Below are 22845 nucleotides of genomic sequence, written 5' to 3' on the forward strand. Positions count from 1 at the left end.
GTTAGCCCTGGACAAAGCTGAGAAGCTGGCAAAATCTGTCTTTCATGGATCCTTTCTTAGATTCTCTAGATTCACATCAATATAAATTTGCCTTCCATTCAATATCAAACTTCAGTTTTACCCATTTCTGGCATAGAACACTAGATTTGGAGTCAGATGACATGAGTTTGAGTCCCATCTCTACTACTTACTTTCAAGATGACCTTGGTCAAGTTACAATCTCTCTGGGTCTCAGTTGCCTTTTCTACAATTGTAAAGGTTAGACTTCCATGTTGGCAAACCTATGTCATGTGTGCCAGAGCATACCAGAGGGGGCTGCTCCCTTTTCTTTGCATGCCTGAGGACATTTCTCATATGACCTGCCCCTTTGCACAGTAGCCCAATAGGAACTCTTCTTCCTTTCCCTTTCTAGAGTAAGGAGGCAGCTCACATGAGGTGTGAAGTTTGCAGTTTGGGCACTTGGTCTCTAAATGTCCCAAAAGGTTTCACCATCATTAGACTAGATGAACCCTAGGCTCCCTTTCAGACCCCTGAGAGATGGTCTTTGTTAAATGCCTTCATACTTCTCCATTCAAAGGCTGTTTCTCACAGATAGCATTGAAATCCCTCTAACTCTTCAGGATTCATATTGTCAACCAGCTAATCCTGATTAGTAGATAGGGGCCAGTACATCAATGGACAAAAGATTCCATTGTATTTAAAGTAGGATCTTTTTTAAAAATTAATTATTTAATTAATTTAGAATATTTTCCCATGTTTAGGTGATTCATGTTCTTTTCCTCCCTTCCTTCTACCCCCTCCTATAGCCAATGAGCAATTCCACAATGATATGTGTCATTGATCAAGACTTATTTCCATATTATTAATATTTGCATTAGAGTGATCACTTAGAGTCTACAACCCCAATCATATCCCTATCAACCCATGTGATCAAACAGTTTAAACTAGGATCTTCCGAAGACAAATGGCTCTTCCTTCTTTCTTTTACTAGTAAAGTTAATGGTAAGAATTCCAAGCAAGGAACAAAACAGATTGGTAGGAATAATTGTATTCTGGGAAGCTTTGTGTGGATAGGAATGTTGGCTTTTGAGTCACTGGTTTTGGATTTGTATTCCTCCTTTGTTACTTATTACCTTACTCAATTTACTTCTATGTGAAATAAGGGTTTTGGACTAGATCATCATTAAGAGCCTCTTCAAATTCCTGTATCCTATGAAATATTAGATGCATTTTGTTCTTAAAAATTATACTGGGGAGTTGGGGTGGGGAAGGGCAGCTGGGTGGCTCAGTGGATTGAGAGCCAGACCTAGAGCCCGGAGGTCCTAGGTTCAAATATGGCCTTAGACACTTCCTAGCTGTGTGACTCTGGGCAAGTCACTTGACCCCCATTGCCCACCCTTACCACTTTTCTGCCTTGGAGCCAATTGGCTCTAAGACAGGAGGTAAGGGTTTTAAAAAAAATAATTATACCTGGGGGCATCAGGGTGGCTCAGTGGATTGAGATCCAAGTCTAGAGATGGGAGGTCCTAGATTCAAATTTGGCCTCAGATACGTCCTAGCTGTGTGACCCTGGGCAAGTCATTTAACCACCATTGCCTAGCCCTTACTGCTCTTCTGCCCTGGAATCAATAAACAGTATTGAATTTAAGATGGAAGGTAAGATTAAAAAAAATTATACCTATTCTACTTAAACAAAGATTTGGCCTTATGTGTAACAATGTGCTATATATACTCCCTTGAACTGTAAGCTGCAAGAAGGTAAGGCGTATTTATATCTACTCTGTACATTCATCACATACTACACAAGTAGTGCTCTTTTTACTCTCTAAAGAATAGCTCTTGAACAATGAAAGGAGCAGACCTGGGCAAAATCAGAGTGAGAAGAAAGAAGAAGAAGAAACTGAGGCCCACATCAACACAGGTTAAAAAAATAAGGTGAATTAAATTTAAAATGTAATACCATTTCTTTTTCTAAAGCAGAGAAGCATCAGAATCATTCCAACGAAAATGACAGCTCCTATGATCCCAAAGTAAGTTCTTGGGTTTACCTTAGATGGTTCCTTTTTTTCTGAAAATCAATTAAAAGGAAAACAGTAAAATCAGAGTTGTCACAACATCTCAGATTTGAAAATAAGCTCAGAGTCTATTGAGTTAAACTTGTACCAGAATAAGAATCTGCTTTACAGCATCCTTCACAGGTCTTTACCTACGGTCCTCCAGTGAATGTAAGCCACCAACCACCTCTGGAGGTGCTTTTGGACATCTCTAACTTTTTCCTTCCATGAAACTTTTAATTCTACCCTACAGAACCAAGCAAAAGCAATAGTTCTTCTTGAATATAAAAATCTTTATCCTCCTCCCTCCTAACCAAGACTTCAGTAATCTTCCTAATTTCTTCAGCAGATCCTCATATGACATGACCACAAGGTCCTTTACCCTCCCAGTAACTCTCCTATGGGCATTCTTTCCTAAAATGTAGAAACTAAAAGAGAACACAATATTCCAGTTATTTGAGGGGGGATTATAAAAATTATTATTGTTCCAAAGACATCTTAATGTTCCTTATCCAGGGAAAGCAACTTCGATAGTAAGATTCCCTTAATATGGACTGTATGTCTTTCATTCAATTACGGAAACACTGATTAAATACCTCGTGTATGTAAGACTCTGGGGATACAAAAATAAATAATGATATAGCCTCTGCCCTCATGGAACTGGCAATTTATATGTGAGATGTGTGTCTACCAAGAAGTTTTATAGAAGAGAGAATGTGTAAGAGCAAAGGGGAGATGACAAAGTGCTCTAGAAATGAAAGCAGAATGTATGAAAGGAAGTAATAGGCAATAAAAATTAAAAGAGTTTAGAGACATACACAGGGATCATTAAACTCCTGGCTAAGGGGATGATATTTTACCAAATTCGCCAAAGAGTTTTGCAAAGGATAGTGTTAACATTTCCTTAATGTAGACACTGGAAAACTATGATAGCACATACTAAAGGTATGTCCAAGGTATATTTTTCCCCATTGCTAGATTATGATATAACCTCCTTGAAGACAGGGACTGTTGAGTTTATTTCTGTATCCTAACATCATAGGTACTTAATAAATGTTGCTAATTGATTTCCATGACATAGAGTGTATTGTCTACCATTGAGTTCTTTGCCTTGCCCACTGCAACAAATAGTGATATTCAATGTAAGGTTCTCTTTCATTTCCCTAAATCAGAGGAGGATGTGGACATCCCTCACATCATCAGCAATTAGCAACTCTTTACTTCCTTGTGGAATGCTGTATAAGTTAAGAAGATGGGAATAGGGACAGGCAGGTGGCTCAGTGGAAGGAGAGCCAGGCCCGGTGATGGGAGGTCATGATATCAAATCTGGACTCAGATATTTCCTACCTTTGTGACCCTGGGCAAGTCATGTAGCCCAAACTGCCTAGCCCTTACTACTCTTCTGCACTGGAACCAATATTTAGTATTGATTTTTTTAACCCTTGTACTTCGGTGTATTGTCTCATAGGTGGAAGATTGGTAAGGGTGGGCAATGGGGGTCAAGTGACTTGCCCAGGGTCACACAGCTGGGAAGTGTCTGAGGCCGTATTTGAACCTAGGACCTCCTGTCTCTAGGCCTGACTCTCACTCCACTGAGCTACCCAGCTGCCCCTTTAGTATTGATTTTAAAATGGAAGGTAAGGAGTTTTTTAAATTAAAAAAAATGGGAGCAATAATTAAATCAGGGAATATGTTGCAACAGGCATGGATCAAATTAATTAACAGACCAGAACATTAGTCACCCACACTTCTACTGTGGTGCAGTTGCCCTTGTAGCATATATCATGGGATAGGAAATATCACAACTGTTTCTGGAGCACTCACCAGCCAAGAGATACAAATACCTCAAGGTGGGGCAATAGTACTGGCAGGGGCCACCCAGAGATGAATTGAAGGTATGAAATTTTATAAGCTTTTTATCAGCAAAAGAATTGTAGGAGGTGGATATGGAGGTTGGGGAAAAAGTGATGGGAGGTTTTCCCAACAGGAAGGAAGGACCGAAGGATGATGACAGGTGGATGCCAGAGAATGGGGGAGGAGATGAAAGAGTAAAAAGCCTTGGATAAGGATCAAAGTTGAGCCAATAGCAAGAAAGGGTACTGCTACCACTTCCCACCATTCTTCGGCCCCTACTTCCAGCCTGGAAAAACTACTCTGTTCATCGGTCTCCTTATTGATAAGAGATTATACTTTTTTTGGGGGAATGAACACTATAACTCTGCATCAACATATCAGTTCACTAGATAATGTTCATTGCCACCCAGGAGAATTTCAAGGCTTCACCAATCTCAACACAAGAGGTTGCATCAGCTTAGGAAATGCGAGAGAAGACATGGCTCAGAAAGTCAGAAGTTTTCAAATCATATAATTTGTATAAACTTGATACTAAATCTCTAAACTACCACACATTCCAAAAGGAAGCAATAAAACTTAAAAATTGCTGATTCTGACCTTAATGTGACGGAAGAACTCAACTCTGACTTCCCCTTATTGAACAGTTCAGGAATCCTAAATCTTACCTTGAGGCAGCATAATGCAGTGCAAAAACTTCCAGCTTAGAGGAATCCAGTTCAAATCTCTCATTTAACAGATGAGGAAAGTCAGGTCCAGGGAGATAAGATAACTTGCATAGGGACCTGACCTAGGACTCTAAAATAGGTCCTGTGACTCCAAATTCAGTGTTTTTCCCCACTATACCTTACTATGTCATACTCTTTAAACGAGGACTTAAGATTTCCATAAAACAGAGAGAAATGGATGAGGCTGCCACTTTATACTTTTCTGGAAGTAAAGTTACCTTCATTATAGAAGTCATGAACTTTTCAAATCATTTCTGCAAATATTAATTCACTATAACCTTATTTATCATTCTAAGGGGAAGAGAAACAGGATGTACACCCCTAAAATAGGTCATCCTAGGCAGTGAAACAGTGTATCATTCTGAAGCATACCTGGGATGATAATCTCAGCTGTCGTGTTTTCTCCAGTATTTTCCTGAAACAAGCATTGGAAAGCTTCATTTGCTGTTGCATTGATTCTGAGAGTGCTTGTTATATTGAACAGCTTTTCTTGCCCAACTGAATACTTCACAGTAGCTTTGCTACTTAAATCCTGATCCTTGCTTTTCCAGATGACTTTTGCTTTAGGGTAACCTTCCGCCTGACATGTGATTTCATGTTCAGAGGTAACTGGATCCTCTTTGATTCTTTGGTTTATTTTGCTGTATGGGGCTAAGGAGTGAATAACAACAACAATAACAAAATCAGTGTTTTTGTTCAATAGACTATAATCTCTTTTTTTCAAATTTTTGTCTTTGTATTTGTAGTACCTATCACAGTGCCTGGTACACAGTAAGTGCTTTATTATCTGGCTAATTAATTGACTTGGCCATAAAGCCATGTTGTCCTGAAACAATAATGAGAGATATAAACTAAAAGGTCAATCTATATAGTCCAGTGGCATCCTTGTAATGTTGACACTCCCCCCAACTGTGTCTGGAAGGACATAGCCTAGAATTACACAGACTCTGCAAAATATAGTCTGTGTCACTGGAGAAAATGCTCTCATTGACAAGATCCCAAATCCATTGAAGTGTTATTGGTGTATAATTTTATTTTAAAAACCATCAAGTTGATTTTTAAAATCATTTAATTGATCATTAGTTGATAAAAATTATACTAAAGGAAGTTTCATCATTTTTAGACTCTGAGATCTCAGATTGGATCACTAGATTCCAAATTTAGCCTTGAAAATTTTCCCAACAATTAGAATTAGTCAAAAGGGGAATAATAATACAATAGCATTCTATAACACTTTAGGATTTACAAAGCACTTTCCATATATTATCTTTTTTGGTCCTCACAGGAATCCTATGAATTATTATCTTCATTTTACAGATGAAGAAACCAAGGCTGATAAGAGTAAAATGATTTGTTCAGGGTTATATAGCTAGTACACAATCTGAGGTAAAATTTAAACTCAGGTCTTTCTGACTCCAGGTCCAGTGCTCTACCCACTGCCCCACTAGCTGTCTCTTATGGCTAGCCCTCCCTCAAGAGATAGTGGATTTCCTTTCACTGGAGGCCTTCAAGGGAAAACTGGATGACCACATATGAATGTGTTGTAGTAGAGATTATTTTTTCAGGGACAGAATTAAAGAATTTGAGTTTGAAAAGATTTAGGAATCCACCTCGTTAAGTCTAATTTTATTCAGCTGTTTTTCAGTCATGTCTAATACTCTGTGATCTCCTTTTGAGTTTTCTTGATAAAGACACTGGAGTGGTTTGCCATTTCCTTCTCCAGGATAGTGGATTTTTTTATTTTTTTATTTTTATGGATGAGTCAACTCAGGCAAATGGGGTTAAATTGCTTCTCCAGGATTACACAGCTACTAAGTGTCTGAGATCAGATTTTAATTCAGACAGATTAGTCTTCCTGACTCCTGGACTCCGTACTCTATCCACTGTGCCACCTAGTTGCCCATTTGAATCCATACCCCTCAAAAATTCATATAAACCATACAGGATTATTAGTTATATAGTCTTTACTTGAAGACATAAAACGAGACACTTATTGAATATGAGTAGGGATAGAGGGCCCTTGAGTCCCCTGCATTTTAGAGATTCTATGATTCTCATTCTAGCTGAATAATTGCATTCTATAAAGTATATTGAGGTTTTTCTGGATCATATTCTTAGACTTCTAGCATCCCTGATTTCATGTGTGAGTTTTCTCTCTACCAACACAAATTGAAGCCTAAGAAGACAATTTCGTGAGTTGTAAAGCCCAAATTAAGAAAAACACCACTGAGTAACAAAACCTAATGATGAGCTTTCCATATTTAATGTGGCCTGTCCTCATATGACAAATGTTCCATCTAACATTCTGTCATGGTCTTTATCCAGAGTCTTCCCAAGCTGATAAGGCCCAACAAAATTTATAGTCCACTGGCATTGCCTATAAGAGGAAGCCCAAGGTCATTTCCATGCCAAAATGAGGCATTGGAGTAGGTCTTACATGCAGGGTTCTCCATCTCTAATATTTGTTTCCTTCCTCACATGAGCATTTTAACCACAAAAGGCCAACAGAGAATCTTAAGTGCTCATTCCATTCAGATGTCAGACTGAATCTATGGTGGACATGCATGGAGTAGAGAGGTCTGGGAAATAAAATAAAGGCCTGGATCCAGGCAAGAAAATGTAAAAATTTTCTTATCAGATCCTGGAATGTTTCTGGACAAAAAAAATCCAAGGTTCCAGCGGAAGAAGGTGGAAATGAAGGTCCGATTTGCGACCTCATCAATAAGAACACCTAACATAGAGATGCCCAGGAAGACATTTAAACACTTACTAGAAATATGTTAAAAACAAAGGTCAAAAGATATGGACAAAAACTTCTCAAAAAAGAATTAGAAATTATTAACAAGCATATAAAGAATATTCGAAATCACTTATAAGATTCATGGACAGGGGACAGCGAGGTAGTTCAATGGATAGAGAGCCAGGCCAGAAGACAGGAGGCCCTGGGTTCAAATCTAGCCTTACACATTTCCTAACTGTATGACCCTGGGCATGTCACTTAACCCCAACTGCCTAGCCCTTACCGTTCTTCTGTCTTGGAACTGATATTTAGCATAGAATTTAAGACAGGAGGTAAGGGTTGAAAAAAAAAGAAAGAAAGATATGGGCAGCTAGGTAGCACAGTGGATAGAATGCCAGTCCTGAAGTCAGAAAGTGTCCTCTTTCAGAGTTCAAATCTGGTCTCAGTAGCTTTGTGACTCTGGACAAGCCACTTAACTCTACTTGCCTCAGTTTCCTCATCTGTAAAATAAGCTGGAGAAGGAAATAGCAAATCACTTCAGTTTCTTTCCCAAGAAAACCCCAGATGAGGTAACAAAGAGTTGGACATCGCTGAAATGACAACAATAAAAGTAAGAGACATGTGAAGTAAAGGAATTCTGAGGTTTTATTTCATACCCAGAAAATGGACAATAATGGTCAAAAGATAGGAGTAATCAATTTATATTATTAATTATAGATTGAATTAGGTTGTAGAAAGAGAAACACACTGATATCCTATTAATTGAGCTATAAATTGGTCCAATAATTCTGGAAAGCAATTGGGAACTATGCAAACTAAAATGTCTATATCTTTCGAGCTAGAAATACCATTGTTAGGCATGTACCCCAAGTAGATTAGTGACAAGAAAGAAAGATCCTAAATATGACAAAAGAATCTTCTATAGTTCCAAAGCATTGGAGACAAAGTAGATACTTATAGCCTTAGGGAATGACTAAATTATAACATAAATGTAATAGAATATTACTTTGTTGTAGTGAACTGTGTATATGATGAAATCAGGGAAGCAAAGAAAGTTGTATGAACTGATATAAGGTAAAATAAGCAAAACCAGAAAAACAAATTACACAATGTACACAAATATGTAACAATAGACACAAAAAACATAAATGGAAACAACAGAACAATCAAAATTGAATGGCCACTTTACACATATATAGGTTGACATTAAAGTCCCTTTCTACTCTCAAATTCAATGACTCTCTGATTCACAGATAAAAATATTATGTTGTGTTCATAACACTGCATTAATATTAATTTTAAAATACAAAGAAAAGTTTCCCCAAGGTCTTCAATTAATACACAATTTAGATATGCTCCAGAGGCAGCCAAATCTCAGGTAAAATCTTGAAGAATCATGGGATTTAGAGCTTGAAAGGGTCTTAGAACTGTTCTGAACTCTTCCCTCTCCTTTTAGAGAGATTAAAATAAACTCAGAGAATGGGAGTGACTTGTCCAAGTTTATTCTGACACTAAGAAGCTGTCAAAATTCCAAACCATGTCTTCTAACTCCAAATCAAGTGCTCTTTCAATGGCACCATCCTGTGGGTCTATGTTGCATGAGGCTGGCCCTGAAATTTGCACGCACTTACCCTAAAAAGTATGTTCACAGTTATGGCATCATCATCACCCAAGCTGACCAGTCTCAGCTGTGGTATTTATGAGCCACTTGGGTGATCTCAGGCCAGTCACTTCCTATCTCTAGACCTCAATTTTCTCTGCTATAAAATGGGGAAAGTGAATAAAATTATCTATAAGGTCACACCCCACTCTGAATCCTATGAAAATTAATTTTCTTCTACTACTAAGTCTAGCCCATTGGGGAAGGAATACTTCTCTGAGAGCCAAACTGATAATTGTCATATTTAGATTATACAGTACAATTTACCTTATTCAGAATAATAAAGCAATAATTAGCTCTTTGAAGGTACTTACACTTTATGTGTCATAATAAAGACTCAATATTCCTCCACTGCATCACTATTTTTTTCTTTGACAACTTGCAAGGATTTCAGTTATAAGAAAATAATTATGCCCCCAGCTTACTATGTACAACTTGCTTTTTTATGCCACATTAGGATTTATAAGGCACCTTCCTCATCACCACCTTGTGGTGTAGGTAGTTTGGACATTACAATCCTCATTTTACAAATGAGGAACTCAAACAGTGGTTAAGTGAGTTGCCTTTGGTCAAACAACTAGTGAATATTAGCTAATATTTGAAACTAGCTGTTCTAACTCCATCCCTTTCCAACACCCTCAGGGTCAAGTATTTGAGGTAGGAAGCAAACAAAGGGAACTAGTACAAAGCAACCCAAGAAATTACCATAACCAAATTATTACAGAACTAGACTGGAGCCCGTTTTATTTTCATTTTCGAGATATATACATCTTAAAATCCCGTGGTAAGTAAAACTTCCCCTTATGAGTAAAGGTATGTCACTAAGTATTTGCAATGATGGGAAGAGAATTTTGACTATATTACTGTGAAATCATTTGCATAAATTATAGGTAGCTATAACCCCACTTCCTTCAATTATAAAACTAAGTCATAAAGCATCCAAACATGCATTTTAGCACATCAGATGCATAATCATCTCATCTTGCCTCTCTTCTGCTCAATATCTTCCCATGCCTCCCATCTTAAAAATGGGAATAATAATAGCATCTAACTCCTGGGGTTGTAAGCATCTAATGAGATAAAGTTGAGATAAATGAGAAAAAATGAGATACAAATTATAAAGTATTTAGCACAATGTTTGGCACATAGTAAATGCTATATAAATGTTGGCTATTGTTATTTCTCACCAAATAAAGGTCTAATCTCTTATTCTGGCATATCATGACAATACTCTACCCTTTCAGATTTTTCTTATACTGATTTTTTTAAAAAATCACCTACAGAAACAGATATGGCTTGGCAGTGATGGGATTAGAAAGTATGGGTATCCCTTCTACATGACAGGGGTTAGGGGGATGGAGCCCCCATGACCTAGAAAATTTTCATAATACTTTTCAGTCCTCCCTTCATACCACAGAGGAAGGCTAAGTTTTTTTTTCTTTTTTCTTTATGGAGTGTTTACAGTACCATATTATAAATGATGGGTTAAGGATTTAGTCATAAGCTATATATAGGTCAGTGTTAAGTAAAAATACTAAGTGAAAAAGAAATGTAAAAATACAAAGTAAGTAGAAAATTTAAAAATATGAAACAAATTAGGGAAGAACAATGCCAAACATACTGCATATATCACAAGACATTATTTAAAAAATAACATAACAATATATACATTTTAGGCATTTGTGAGTTACTAAACTTTAAAAGATCTCACTATATTTCCATCCTTTCTGTGCTATCTAACTTGTTTTCATGTTTTTTGCAAACTTTACCTTTTTACTTATTTTAACTTTTAAAAAAGAAATTGTATATATCTGTGGTATTTAAAGATGAAATACATTGATATTATACAATAATATACATATATATTGTATATTTCTTAATTTCTAAACTTTTTCTGTATCATTACTGAACTTTACATGCCATCTGCAACTTCTGCAAAATTTCTCCCAAATTTCCATTTAATTTCTTATGCTGACCTTCAATATATTGAAATCATGACAGGAAAAGTTGTGATATAGAAGACATACCTGTACTTCCTGTGGAAAAAAAAAAACTTCAGTGTCTAGTGAATTGTAAGCTCAATTAAAGCCCCAAAGTATAACGTGATAATATTAATGATTTTAAATGATGAATGTGATTTTGTTCATTCATTTATTCACCAAATTTTTATCAAATACATACTAATTTTTGTCAGTAACTGGATTAGATACTAGATTTCAAAGACTAAAATGCAAAATAAAAGTCCCAGCTGTTAAGGAATTCAAATTCTATTGGAGGAAACCAACATATATGCAGTGGACCACACATGCCAGTGTGCCTAATATAGTCACACACACTTGTGTGTTGGTAGTAATTACTCAAAAGAGGTGTTGGTTAACTGGAAGCTGAGGTATGATCTCACCTATGTGCACTTCAAGTCAAACTAAGTCATCAAGCATTTATTAAGCATGTACTATTTTCCATTTCCCTCTACTATCACTACAAATCATAATCTATCTATGCTTGACACTCTTGTGAAGCTTCTGACCATGTCCTTCCATAAGGCAGTTTATAAGCAAACTAAAAACTGTGTGACTCTTTTTTGTTTGTTTAGCTGCCTAATATTATTGCATTGATTTTCTTAGCTGCCATATTAGAGTTTTGTCTCATGTTGAGCTTATAGTCCTCTAAAACTCCTAGGTCTTTTTCAGATGTGCTATTGCTGACCCTGCCTCTCCTATCTTGTTCTTGTAAAGTTGATTTTTTGGAACCCAAATATAAGACTGTAAATATATTCTAATTAAATTTCTCTTTATTGGATTCATTCCAAATTTCAACATTTTGAGAATTTTTGGATTCTGACTCAGTCATACAATGTGTTAGTTATTCTTTCTAACTTCATGTCATCTGTCAACTTGATGATCAGGTCATTGTTGCCTTTCTCCAATCATTAAAGCAAATGTTCAGCAGCACTAGAGACGTCTTTTCCAGACAATATCAAATCTTTAAGATTTTTCCTTGTTCTGATTATTCATTCAGTTTCCATTCCAGTCCCGACCTACATCTCTCCTTCTTGTCCACAAAAACAGGATAAGATTTTATCAAAAGCTTTACTAAAATCTAGGTAATTTACATCTAAAACACTTCCCTAATCCACTAGTCTAATAATAATTAATTTTGTCACAAAAAGAAATGGGGTTAAAAAGATCCAGGGCCCATAAATTAGGAATTTCTTTATTTCACTAATTTAGAAGTAGGTATATAATGAAGAAATGCCTGTCCCTGCCCATGGAAAGGAAATGATAATGGAGGAAGCTCATGAAGTCACTATGGAAGCAGTAACCTTATTTTCCTTTCTACCACAGGATTAAGATGATAGGATCACAGCTTTAGAAGTGGAAGAACTGTTGAGGTCCTCTAGTATAAGACTCTCCCTTTCCAATGTGGCTTCTGAGACCTTCTCAAGGTAACACAGGTAATCAGTAGCATTGCTAGGAATAGAATCTATGTCCAGTGGTCTTAGCATTATGTCATACTATAACTACTGACCAAAAGAGAGAAAACCATATGTCAAGAGGAAAGACAAATAGGGCTAACTTATGGGAAAATAACTGAAAAGTAGCTCAGTATGCATTTATCAAAATATCAAGCTATACCATTTCTTTTCCTTCTGTCAGACAATTAGGACCTGTCCTAAACTGGCCCTGGGAGTCTCCTTCTGTTACCTCCCTTTTCCTCACCTTTCAATTGTACTATTTCCAAATATTCACATGCACATATTTTAAATACCTGATGAGGACCAAATGATTTTCTCACAGCTGAAGTTCTGGGGCACCTAGTCTTATATGGATGAATATAAAGCCTTATACTTACTCAATAAATTCTTTTTAAACGATAGATTGAAGTGCAATTTTAGAACATTTATTATCCAACATCCCTAAAACTTCTTCAAGGGATATCATGGCCATAAAAAAGCCCCTTAAAAACAGTGTCAAAACTGCTCTTTCACAGGTCAAGTGAATGTATCACTCAGGAGGGTCAATTCATAAATATAAGGTCAATGACCTGGCTCATAATGATAAGAAAAAAATTTACTTCCACTAAGCCCAGGATCATTTTTAGGAACTGGGCCTTTGGAGAACCCCAGCCTTTAAGGCAGCTACATTTTTATTTCAAAATTTCCCTATTCTTCAATTGTTGTTTGTTGTGGTTTAGTTATTTTTCAGTTGTATCTGGCTCTTAGTTACTCCATATGGGGTTTTCTTGGCAAAGAAAATGGAGTGTTTTGCCATTTCCTTTTCCAGTTGATTTTACAGATGAGGAAACTGAGGCAAACAAGGTTAAGTAGCTTGCCCAAACTGGAACCCTCATGACACATGTAAGCCGACCTTACCCCAGACAGGGGAGGGAGGCAGTGTTCCCATAAGGTTGCTGGGTAGAGGAGTGGATCACATGAGAAATGTCCTCAGGCTCATGTGGAGAGGGGGAAGGGAGCAGCCTCCTCTAGCAGGCTCTGGCACACGTGCCATAGGTTCACCAATACAGGCATAGGTATAAATGGAGTTTTTCTTAAGATGATACAAGGCATCTATCGAAAACCATCAGCAAGTATTATCTGTAATAAGGAGAATCTAGAAGACTTCCCAATAAGATTAAGAGTGAAATAAGGATGTCCATTATCACCAACATTATTTAACATAATATTAGAAATGCTAGCAATAGCAATAAGAGAATAAAAAGAAATCAAAAGAATCAGAACAGGCAAAGAGAAATAAAGCTATCTCTATTTGCTGATGACATAATGGCATATGTAGAAAATCCCAGAAAATTCACTAAAAAGTTAGCTGCAACCATAGATAATTTTAGCAAAATAGAAGGATATAAAATAAGTCCACATAAACAACTAGTATTTTAATATATTACTGACAAAGTACTACAAGAAGAGATAGAAAGAGATACTCCATTTAAAATAACCTTAGAGAGAATAAAATGCCTGAGTGTATACCTGCCAAAACAAACCCAGGAACTACAAGAACATAACTATAAAAAAAAACCTTTTACACAAAAAAGTCAAATCTAAATCAATGGAGAAATATTAATTGTTCATGAGCAAAACCATTACAATTAAGATGACAATACCACATAACTAACTACTTATTCAATGCCATTTCCATTAAATTATAAAAAACTTATTTTATTGAATTTGAAAAATAATAATAAAATTCATTTGGAAGAATAAAAGATAAAGAATATAAAAGAATTAATGAAAAAAATGTAAAGGAAGGAGACCTAGTGATACTAGATTTTAAATCATATTGTAAAGCAGTAATTGTCAATACTATCTAGTACTGGCTAAGAAATAGAAAGGTAGATCAGGGGAACAGAACAGACTTGCAACAAATAGCAGTAAAAAATTATAATAATCTGGTATTTGAGAAAAACCATAGATCCGGGATTTGGGATAAAGCATTAGAAAAAAATGCTGTGGTAACTGGAAACTAGTTTGGCAGAAACTAGGTACAGTTCAATAAGACCAAAATGAATACATAACCTGTATCTAAAAGGTGACATCATAAGTAAATTAGAATAGGGAACATACTACCTACGAGATTTATGGATGAGAGGAAATTATGAGTCAACAAGAGATGGAGAGCATTGTGAAATGTAAAATCAATAATTTTAGATACATTAAATTGAAAAGGATTGTACAAATAAAATAAATGCTGCTAAGATGAGAAGGAAAGCAGAAAACAGGGGGAAATTTTTTTATAAACACATCAGATAGAGGTCTCATTTCTAAAATACATAGTGAACTTTGTTAAATTCATAAGAATAAGAGCCATCTCCCAAAAATATATGAATAGACAATTTTCAGATGAAGAAATGAAAACCATGTATAGGTATATGAAGAAATGTTCCAGATCACTACTGATTATAGAAATGCAAACCAAAACAATTCTGAAATATCAGCACAGACCCACCAGACAAGCTAAAATGACAAAAGGGCAAAGTGACAAATATTGGAGATGTGAAAAAACAGGGACATTAATGTACTGTTAGTGAAGCTGTGAACTGATCCAACTATTTTGGAGAATAATTTGAAATTATACCCAAAGAGTTATAAAACTCTGTATACCCAAGGAGATTCGAGAAAGAGGAAAGATCTCATATGTTCCAAAATAGTTATTGCAGCTCTTTTTGTGGTGGCAAAGGATTGGAAGTTGAGGGGATGCCTATCAGTTGTGGAATGGCTAAACAAATTGTGGTATACTCTTGTGATAGAATACTACTGTGCCATAAGAAACAATGAACAAACTGATTTTTTTAAAACCTGGAAATGAGAATGTTACCTCGAGAAAGTGAACATAAAGATAAAACATGAAAGATTTAATTTAGATGAACATGTTGGCCTTCATGATGATATTCTATGAGATGCAGGGAAGGAGGGGAAATGATCTATTTCATAGATATGAAGAAAAGTAAATTAAATATGTAGGAGATCTGTGATTTCACTTGTGTAATATCTTCTTTTTCTTTATGTATGTAAATGCTTATTTTCTTTGGATTTGTAGACATTTAGAATAATAGCGAAAAAAGAAAGTAGTTAGATCTCTATTATTGACATTGGAGGCATTGAATCATGGAAAAAGCAATAGATTTCAAGTCAATCAGTCAATGAGAATTTGTATTCATTATATGAATACTGGAGATACAATACAAAAATTAAATAGTCCCTGCCCATGAGGAGTAAGTCAAGAACCGGCCTTCAAATCTTAGCTTCATTAGAATGCACAATGAAGTTCATGACAAAAAAAATGTCAAGAACCCCTACTCTAGAGACATGACATTCCTAGGAATGGTGGCTCTCTTATGGTGGCTGCTCTTCCACTATCTTCAACCCGTAAGTCAAGAAGGAAAAAATCATTTTACTTCTTGTGCTCCAGTCTCATTTTCTGAGGAAGGAAGGAAGGAAGGAAGGAAGGAAGGAAGGAAGGAAGGAAGGAAGGAAGGAAGTTAAGGACTTATCCAGTGTCAGGCAGTCAGTAAACATCAGAGCTAATGTTTGAACTCAAGTTTACTGACTTTTGGTTCAATTTTTGCACCCCCTATTTCAAGTTGCTTCTTGACTCTGTATCTTTTTGCTCCTTAATTTCATTAGTTATCTCTTCTTTCTGATGTAACTTCTTCATTTCTTTTTGCTATTTTTCCCTTTACTCATAAGTGTTATGAAGTCTCCCTTGCTGTCCAGGGATATTCTGGAGCCAGCTCAAGCTGTTAAATGCTATTTATCAGGGCTCAATTCATTAATTTCTTGATTATCTAAACTTAAGAAAGTGATGGAGAAAAAGGTTAATAATGCAGAGCAAACTATAAGATATATCTTGTATTTCCAGTGAGCTAGTTGTTAAACATTTATCAGCATTTCTCCAGGCCCCATCCCCCCAAATAGTTACCACCCAGAGATCTTAATTCTCTCCTCTTTCCTGATAAACTTCTAAAAATAGTAACCATTGTCTCTACTTCCTCAATATTCACTTCCCAGTTCTTTGTAATCTGACTTCTCTTCCCACCAGCACTCTACTGAAACTGCTGTCTCAAAAGTTACCAGTTGCATTTCCCAATTGCATTTCAGTGTAGAAGTTAACTCTATTATTGTGGGGGTTTATTGGGGATTTTTATTTTAAAAAACAACAACAAACAAACCATATCTTTTAGCGATTCTCACCATTGACTGTCAAAGTAATGCGTTTGTAATCAGCTCCCCCGTAGCCAATAAGGCAGCGGTAAATCCCAGCATCTTCAATTTTCACATTGGTGATGTGAAGCAGAGACTTCCCCTTGAGTAGTTGGTTGTTCAAATGCCTTACTCTTGGGTTGCTGTTTTGGATTTTGAGGTCTTCTTCACCATTAACAAGTTTCACAAGAAAATTTTCTTTCTTGTCCCAATAGACCATCAGAGCACTCCAGTCTAATTTTTCTCCCACTGGAAAACTGCATTCCATAGTCACATTGCTGCCATAACGTGCTATATATTTCTCTTTGGGAACAGAAACTGAAAAGGCTGATGGAAGGAGGGACAGGAAGGATTGCTTAGTTCTTATAACCATGCTATTGAGTAATTATTTATAATTGACATTTCACAATTCACACTTCTAAACAACTCAATTTTATGTCTTTAGTTCAATTCAGAAAATTTTTAACCACCTACTGTGTGCAAAGACAAAATACAAAGATAAAAATGAAACTATCCAAATCCTAGGAGTTCAGATTCGCTAGTAAAGGGCAGGGAGATAGGGAAATAGAATATAAGAAAATGCAAAATAATTTTAAGAAGGAGAGAGAGCTAATAACTGACATTATTTTTTTATTGTATAGGAGATTGCACCTAAGCTGTGCTTTGAAGAAAACCAGAGATTCCATAAGGCAGTGTCAAGGAGGGATAGCATTCCAGACATTTGGAACCATTCATGGCTGTGAGAGCAGAGAGGAAGACAATAGAATGTCATATATAGAGAACAACTATTAGGCCAGTTTGATTGGAATAGAGAGTGTATAAAGGAAGATCACATGAAATTTCAATCACTTCAAACTAGGAGGGTATTTGGGAACACGATTGAAAGAAAGGATATTTTAACAACTTTATAAATATATTTAATGCAAATGTTATTACCCCCAATTTACAAATGAGAAGACTGAGACTTAGCTCGATTAAGTAACTTATACAAGATCATACTATCAAAAAGTATTGAAAATGGAAAGAACTTCTCTCCAAAAGAACTCTAAAAGTCCAATTCTATAAAAATGAATGTTTCATTCAGCCAATTTTACCACATTTCAAGGCCCTCTAATGTATACTAGTGTTATAATCATAATACATTCCCCCTAAAATAAATATCAAGCACCATGCAAACAAAAATATTTTTGTTTTTTTTTAATTAAATGGTGGCTTTTTATTTATTAATTTATAAATTTATTAAATGGTGGCTTGGTGCTTATAAGATCATAGATTTAGAGCTAGAAGGGCTATGAGATCACCTAATCTAACCCCTTTTTATTGTTGATGAAAAAACTAGGATCTGGCCTGGGTAAATGACTTACTTACCCAAAGCAACACAGGTAGGAAGTACAATTCACTCACAAGTCAAGATATCATTCTGTGATGTCATTGGTCCTTTTGAAAAAGGCCAAAGACAACAAGAACAAACAACAAGCAAATGGCAGAACTGAGTTAGAAACCATCTGTCCTCTGACTTCAAATCCAGCATGATTGCCAACATACCAAGTAGCAGAGTTAGAAGGAGGGAGCATGTTGCAATGAAATTAGGGCAAGTCTTTCTGGGCTTTATCTGTTTTAGGCAGATGGTATCTGGGAATCTCTCCTATGTAGATGAGTTGAAGTCAAGACTTTTGATGGCAAATCCAAGGCATTCTCCATTGCATTACACTGCCTACCTGCACATTTACTTCACAGAGGTCATCTCTAACCTGTTCTTGGCTTAATGGGGGAAGTATTCTCTTATTCTATGCATGTCACCAATCTGTATGCTCGATTCCAATAGCTCTCATCTGAAACTCCCATTCAGTCAGTCTGACATTAAGCTAACTCAGTCAAAGAATATTTTTAAAAGGAAGAGGTGGCCTTTAAAATAATCAAAGCTCTTCATTTTTACTGAGAATAAGCATGCCTTGTCTTTGCTCTTTTATCAGAGAACTTGAATCATAACAGAGTGTGATGAAATGATCTCTAAGCCCTTTTCCTAATTTGAATTCTATGATCCTTGAAAGTCAATCTATAATTTTTCACCACACTGAAATTCTTTCTTGGAATGTACTTTTAGGGGGGAAATATCCTCTGAGAATTTTAATAGTAACTCCTGTGTAGAGCTTCCAAGTATAATTTCTTAAGGGTAGTGTTTAATGCAAAGATTTAGCTGCTTACCATTCAGCAAATGCCAGGAGATTATGAACACAAACACAAGCAAAGTCCACATCTTCCTGAAGCAACCTAATTATGGGATACACAAAAAGAACATTATGACATTAGACCTGACTGTCTTTCTGTCTCTCTTCAGTCTGTCTGTCTATCTATCTATCTATCTATCTATCTATCTATCTTTCTGTCTATCTATCTGACTGTCTGTCTCTCTGTCTGTTTGTTTCACTGTCTGTTTATATATGCTTACACTAGAGAAAAAATGGAGGAAATAAAGTGAAGTATACTTCAATCTGCATTCAGACTCCATCTGTCCCTTCCATTTCCTTTTCCTCAATTAACAAAAATCAATTTTCTCCCTCTCCCATCCCTGACATTAAAAACTTGAATAAGGAGAAGAAACTCTTGTAACAAAGATTTGTCATTTTCCTTTTTTGTTGATTTTACCAAATTGATGGGAATGAGATGGTACTTCATGGTTACTTTCATTTGCATTTCTATAATTGTTAATAATTTAGAGCATTTTTCATATAGTCATTGACAGCTTTGATTTCTTTCTCTTAAACATATATGTTTGTATCCTTTAACTATCAATTAGGGAATGATTCTAATTCTCATAAATTTGAATAAATTCCTTATACATCTTGGAAATGAGACTTTTTATCATATCTGCTCCTTTCATCTAAACTCTTTCCTCAGATCCTCAGTATGTTTAGCTATTTATCAGTGCAAATCAGTCTCTAGTGTTTGGAATCAGGTTTAACTGAGGCATGATTAATACTGATTGATAATTGAATTTCAAGGAGCATAAAAAAATGAAATGAACAATTTCAGTCATTATGGGGAAGCATGGTCACCTTCCTACTCCCTTAAATCACACTACAAAGGTGGACACTTTTTTTTTGTATAAAGGTATTTTTGAAAAAAAGGTCTAAATTGAGGGGGAGAATAAGGTGCTTTATTCATCATTATTTACTATCCTGATGAGTTCTTCTTTATGAAACTAAGAAGCATAAAAGGGAAGAGTTAATTCTTTACTCTTTTAAGGATTCACCTGAGATTATATCCTCCACCCCCAAATCTCAGCTCCCAATGGGATGCTCTCTTCTCTTACCTGCCCTATCCTTTGTAGCCCAGGAGTAGAGATCTCAAACCTGGACACTGATTGGTGTACCTACCCTATGGTTTTAATCTTTTGCTACAGTTAAACTAGAATACTGAATGGGGCCAAGCACTTTGAATTCAACAAATGTTTATAAAATCTCTTCTATGTGCAGGACACAGCTCTAGGTATTAGGGTTAAACAATTGAAAAAAAAAAGGATTTCCTCTATTGTGGGGTTCTTGGAGGTCAAACTTTTAAAAAATAGTTTGATAACTAGCTCAATATAATTGGTTTCCTTTGTTATGCTATAAATTTTACTTTATGCATTTTAAAATATTTTAATAAGGGGTCTACAAGCTTTACCAGACACTGACAAAGGGGTCAGGACCATGATAAAGCATTGGCAAGTGGCCACAAATTATCTGCTTGAAGACCTCCATAAATGGGGAATTCATTACCTTTCTAGGCAGTTTCTTACTCGGACATTATTATCTGTGTGACCCTGGACAAGTCACTTACTCTCTAATTTTTCTCTATTTTCTCAATTGTAAAAATGTATTTTCTCATACAAAAAAAGAAAATAACAACAGCACCTACTTCCAAGGGTTGCTGTGAGCATCAAATGAGATAAAATACATAAAGCATATTGCAAACCTTAAAGCTTTATAAAAATGTTAGTTATTATTCTTCCACATCCATTATACCCCAAATCTACAAAGAAGGGAAGAAGGTACATTTTCTCAACTCTTCTCAAAGACAACTTTGATTGTTATAATTATGCAGTAAACTCAAACTCATGTAGCCCTTGAGACAAAGGCTATTAAACTGTAACCTCTTTGAGGGCAAGGACTGCACCTTATGTAAATTTTGTCATCTCCTACCAGAACAGAGTGCTTAGACATATCAGGGATATATTATACTCAATTATTCAACTCAACAACTATTGAATAAACTTCTATCTAGAGCCATATCTATGAAGAAAAAATAACATCTAACTTCCAGGAGCTTATATTTTCCTGGAGAAATATAGAATTTATATAAATAAATATAGAGTAGTTTGAAGAGGGAGAGGATCCTAACAACTCAAGCATCAGTGTACACTTCATGAAGCAATTGAAATGAACCTCTAAGAAAAATAAAGATAATTAAAGATAGAGATTAGGAAAGAATATATTCCAGGCATGGAAAAAAGTTATGAATGTTCAAGGGTGGGAGACAACATTCTAGTTTGTCTGGACAATCAATCAACAATCATTTATTAAGTCCCTGCTATGTGCCAGGCACTTTGGTAAGCTCTGGGGATACAAAGAAATGCAAAAAAAAAAACCAGTCTCTACTCTCAAGGAGATCAGTCTAATTCTGAAGACAAAATATAGATGACCATGTAAAGACAAGATATATACAGATTACATTGACATATTCAACATATTCAACAGAATGAAGGCATTAGTATTAAGGGGAATGGGGAAAGATTTCTTAAAAGAGGTGGTGGGATTTGAACATAGAGTGTGTGAAAGGGAATAACATGAAACTAGACTGAAAGCTGGAGAAGCCAGATTGTGGAGAGTTTAATTTATCAGTCTGTAGAATCTGTATTTCTATATTTTATCCTGAAGACAATAAATAGTAAACCACTAAAAAGCTTTTTTCAGGAAAGTGGCATAATCAGAATGGTACTCTAAGAATATTTTGGCAGCTGTGTAGAAAAAGAACTGGAGAGGGGATAGAGAGAAAGCAAGGAGACCAATTAGGAGGTTATAAAGCATATTGGACTTGATAATGTATGATGATCAACTGTAAATGACTTAATTATTATCAGCAGTACAAGGATCCAGAACAATTCCAAAGAACTCATTGTGGAAAGGACTATCCAATGTCATAGGAGGAACTGATAGAGTCTGAATGCAGATTGAAGCAATGCCATTCTTCACTTTATTTCCTCAATAAATTTTTTCTCAAGTGTTAAGTGATATATGTCTTCTTTCACAATGATGAACATGGAAATATATATTGTATGATAATACATATACAACCTATATCATATTACCTGCTATCTTGGGGAGGGATGGAAGTGAGGGAGAGAACACAGATAACAAAATGTCAGAAAACAATAATTAAAAATTGTATCAACATGTGAAAATTAAATTAACTTAAATTTCTAAAAGTATATAGGTAGAAGGAAGCAGTTGGGTGGCTCAGTGGATTGAGAGCCAGGCTCAGAGACAGGAAGTCCTGGGTTCAAATCTGGCCTCAGACATTTCCTAACTGTGCGACACTGGGCAAGTCACTTAATCCCCATTGCCTAGCCCTTACTACTCTTCTACCTTAAAACCAATACTCAGTATTGATTCTAGGATGGAAGGTAAGAGTTAAAAAAAATTATATATGCAGAAGATAAAAAAACCCACAAGAATTAGAGAAAAGAGAGATCTAGGTTTCAACTTTGTTTCTACACGTCTAGCTATTATGTATTCAAAGCACTGACTTTGAATAAGTTATTTCACTTCATGTTTTTATCTGAAAAATGAAGAAAATAATCCTTATACTATCTACTTTCCAAGATACTTATGAGAAGAATACTTTATAACATTAAAGCTCTAGAGAAAGGTGATAATTGTTTTTGTGTTGTTTTCCAGTCCTGTCTGATTCTTAGAGTTTTCTTGGCAAAGATACTAGAGTCATTTGCCATTTCCTTCTCCAACTCATTTTACAGATGAGGAAACTGAGACAAACAGATTTTTTTGTCCAGAGTCACACAGCTAGTAAGTGTCTGAGGACAGATTTGAAGCCAGAAA

At 35.7% G+C, this 22845-nt stretch overlaps 1 protein-coding gene across 1 annotated transcript; it reads right to left on the reverse strand.

Annotated features, from left to right (window-relative positions):
- Positions 1-1946: 1946 nt before the first annotated feature.
- Positions 1947-19004, reverse strand: CD274 (CD274 molecule). Its single transcript, XM_044657037.1, has 4 exons — positions 18953-19004; positions 16739-17074; positions 5006-5284; positions 1947-2068 (listed from the first exon to the last, which is right to left on the reverse strand). The coding sequence occupies exons 1-4, from the start codon at positions 19002-19004 to the stop codon at positions 1947-1949; spliced, it is 789 nt and encodes a 262-aa protein (XP_044512972.1).
- Positions 19005-22845: the final 3841 nt, after the last annotated feature.

Source organism: Gracilinanus agilis, chromosome 1 (genome assembly GCF_016433145.1).
Source record: "Gracilinanus agilis isolate LMUSP501 chromosome 1, AgileGrace, whole genome shotgun sequence".
NCBI classification, from domain to species: domain Eukaryota; kingdom Metazoa; phylum Chordata; class Mammalia; order Didelphimorphia; family Didelphidae; genus Gracilinanus; species Gracilinanus agilis.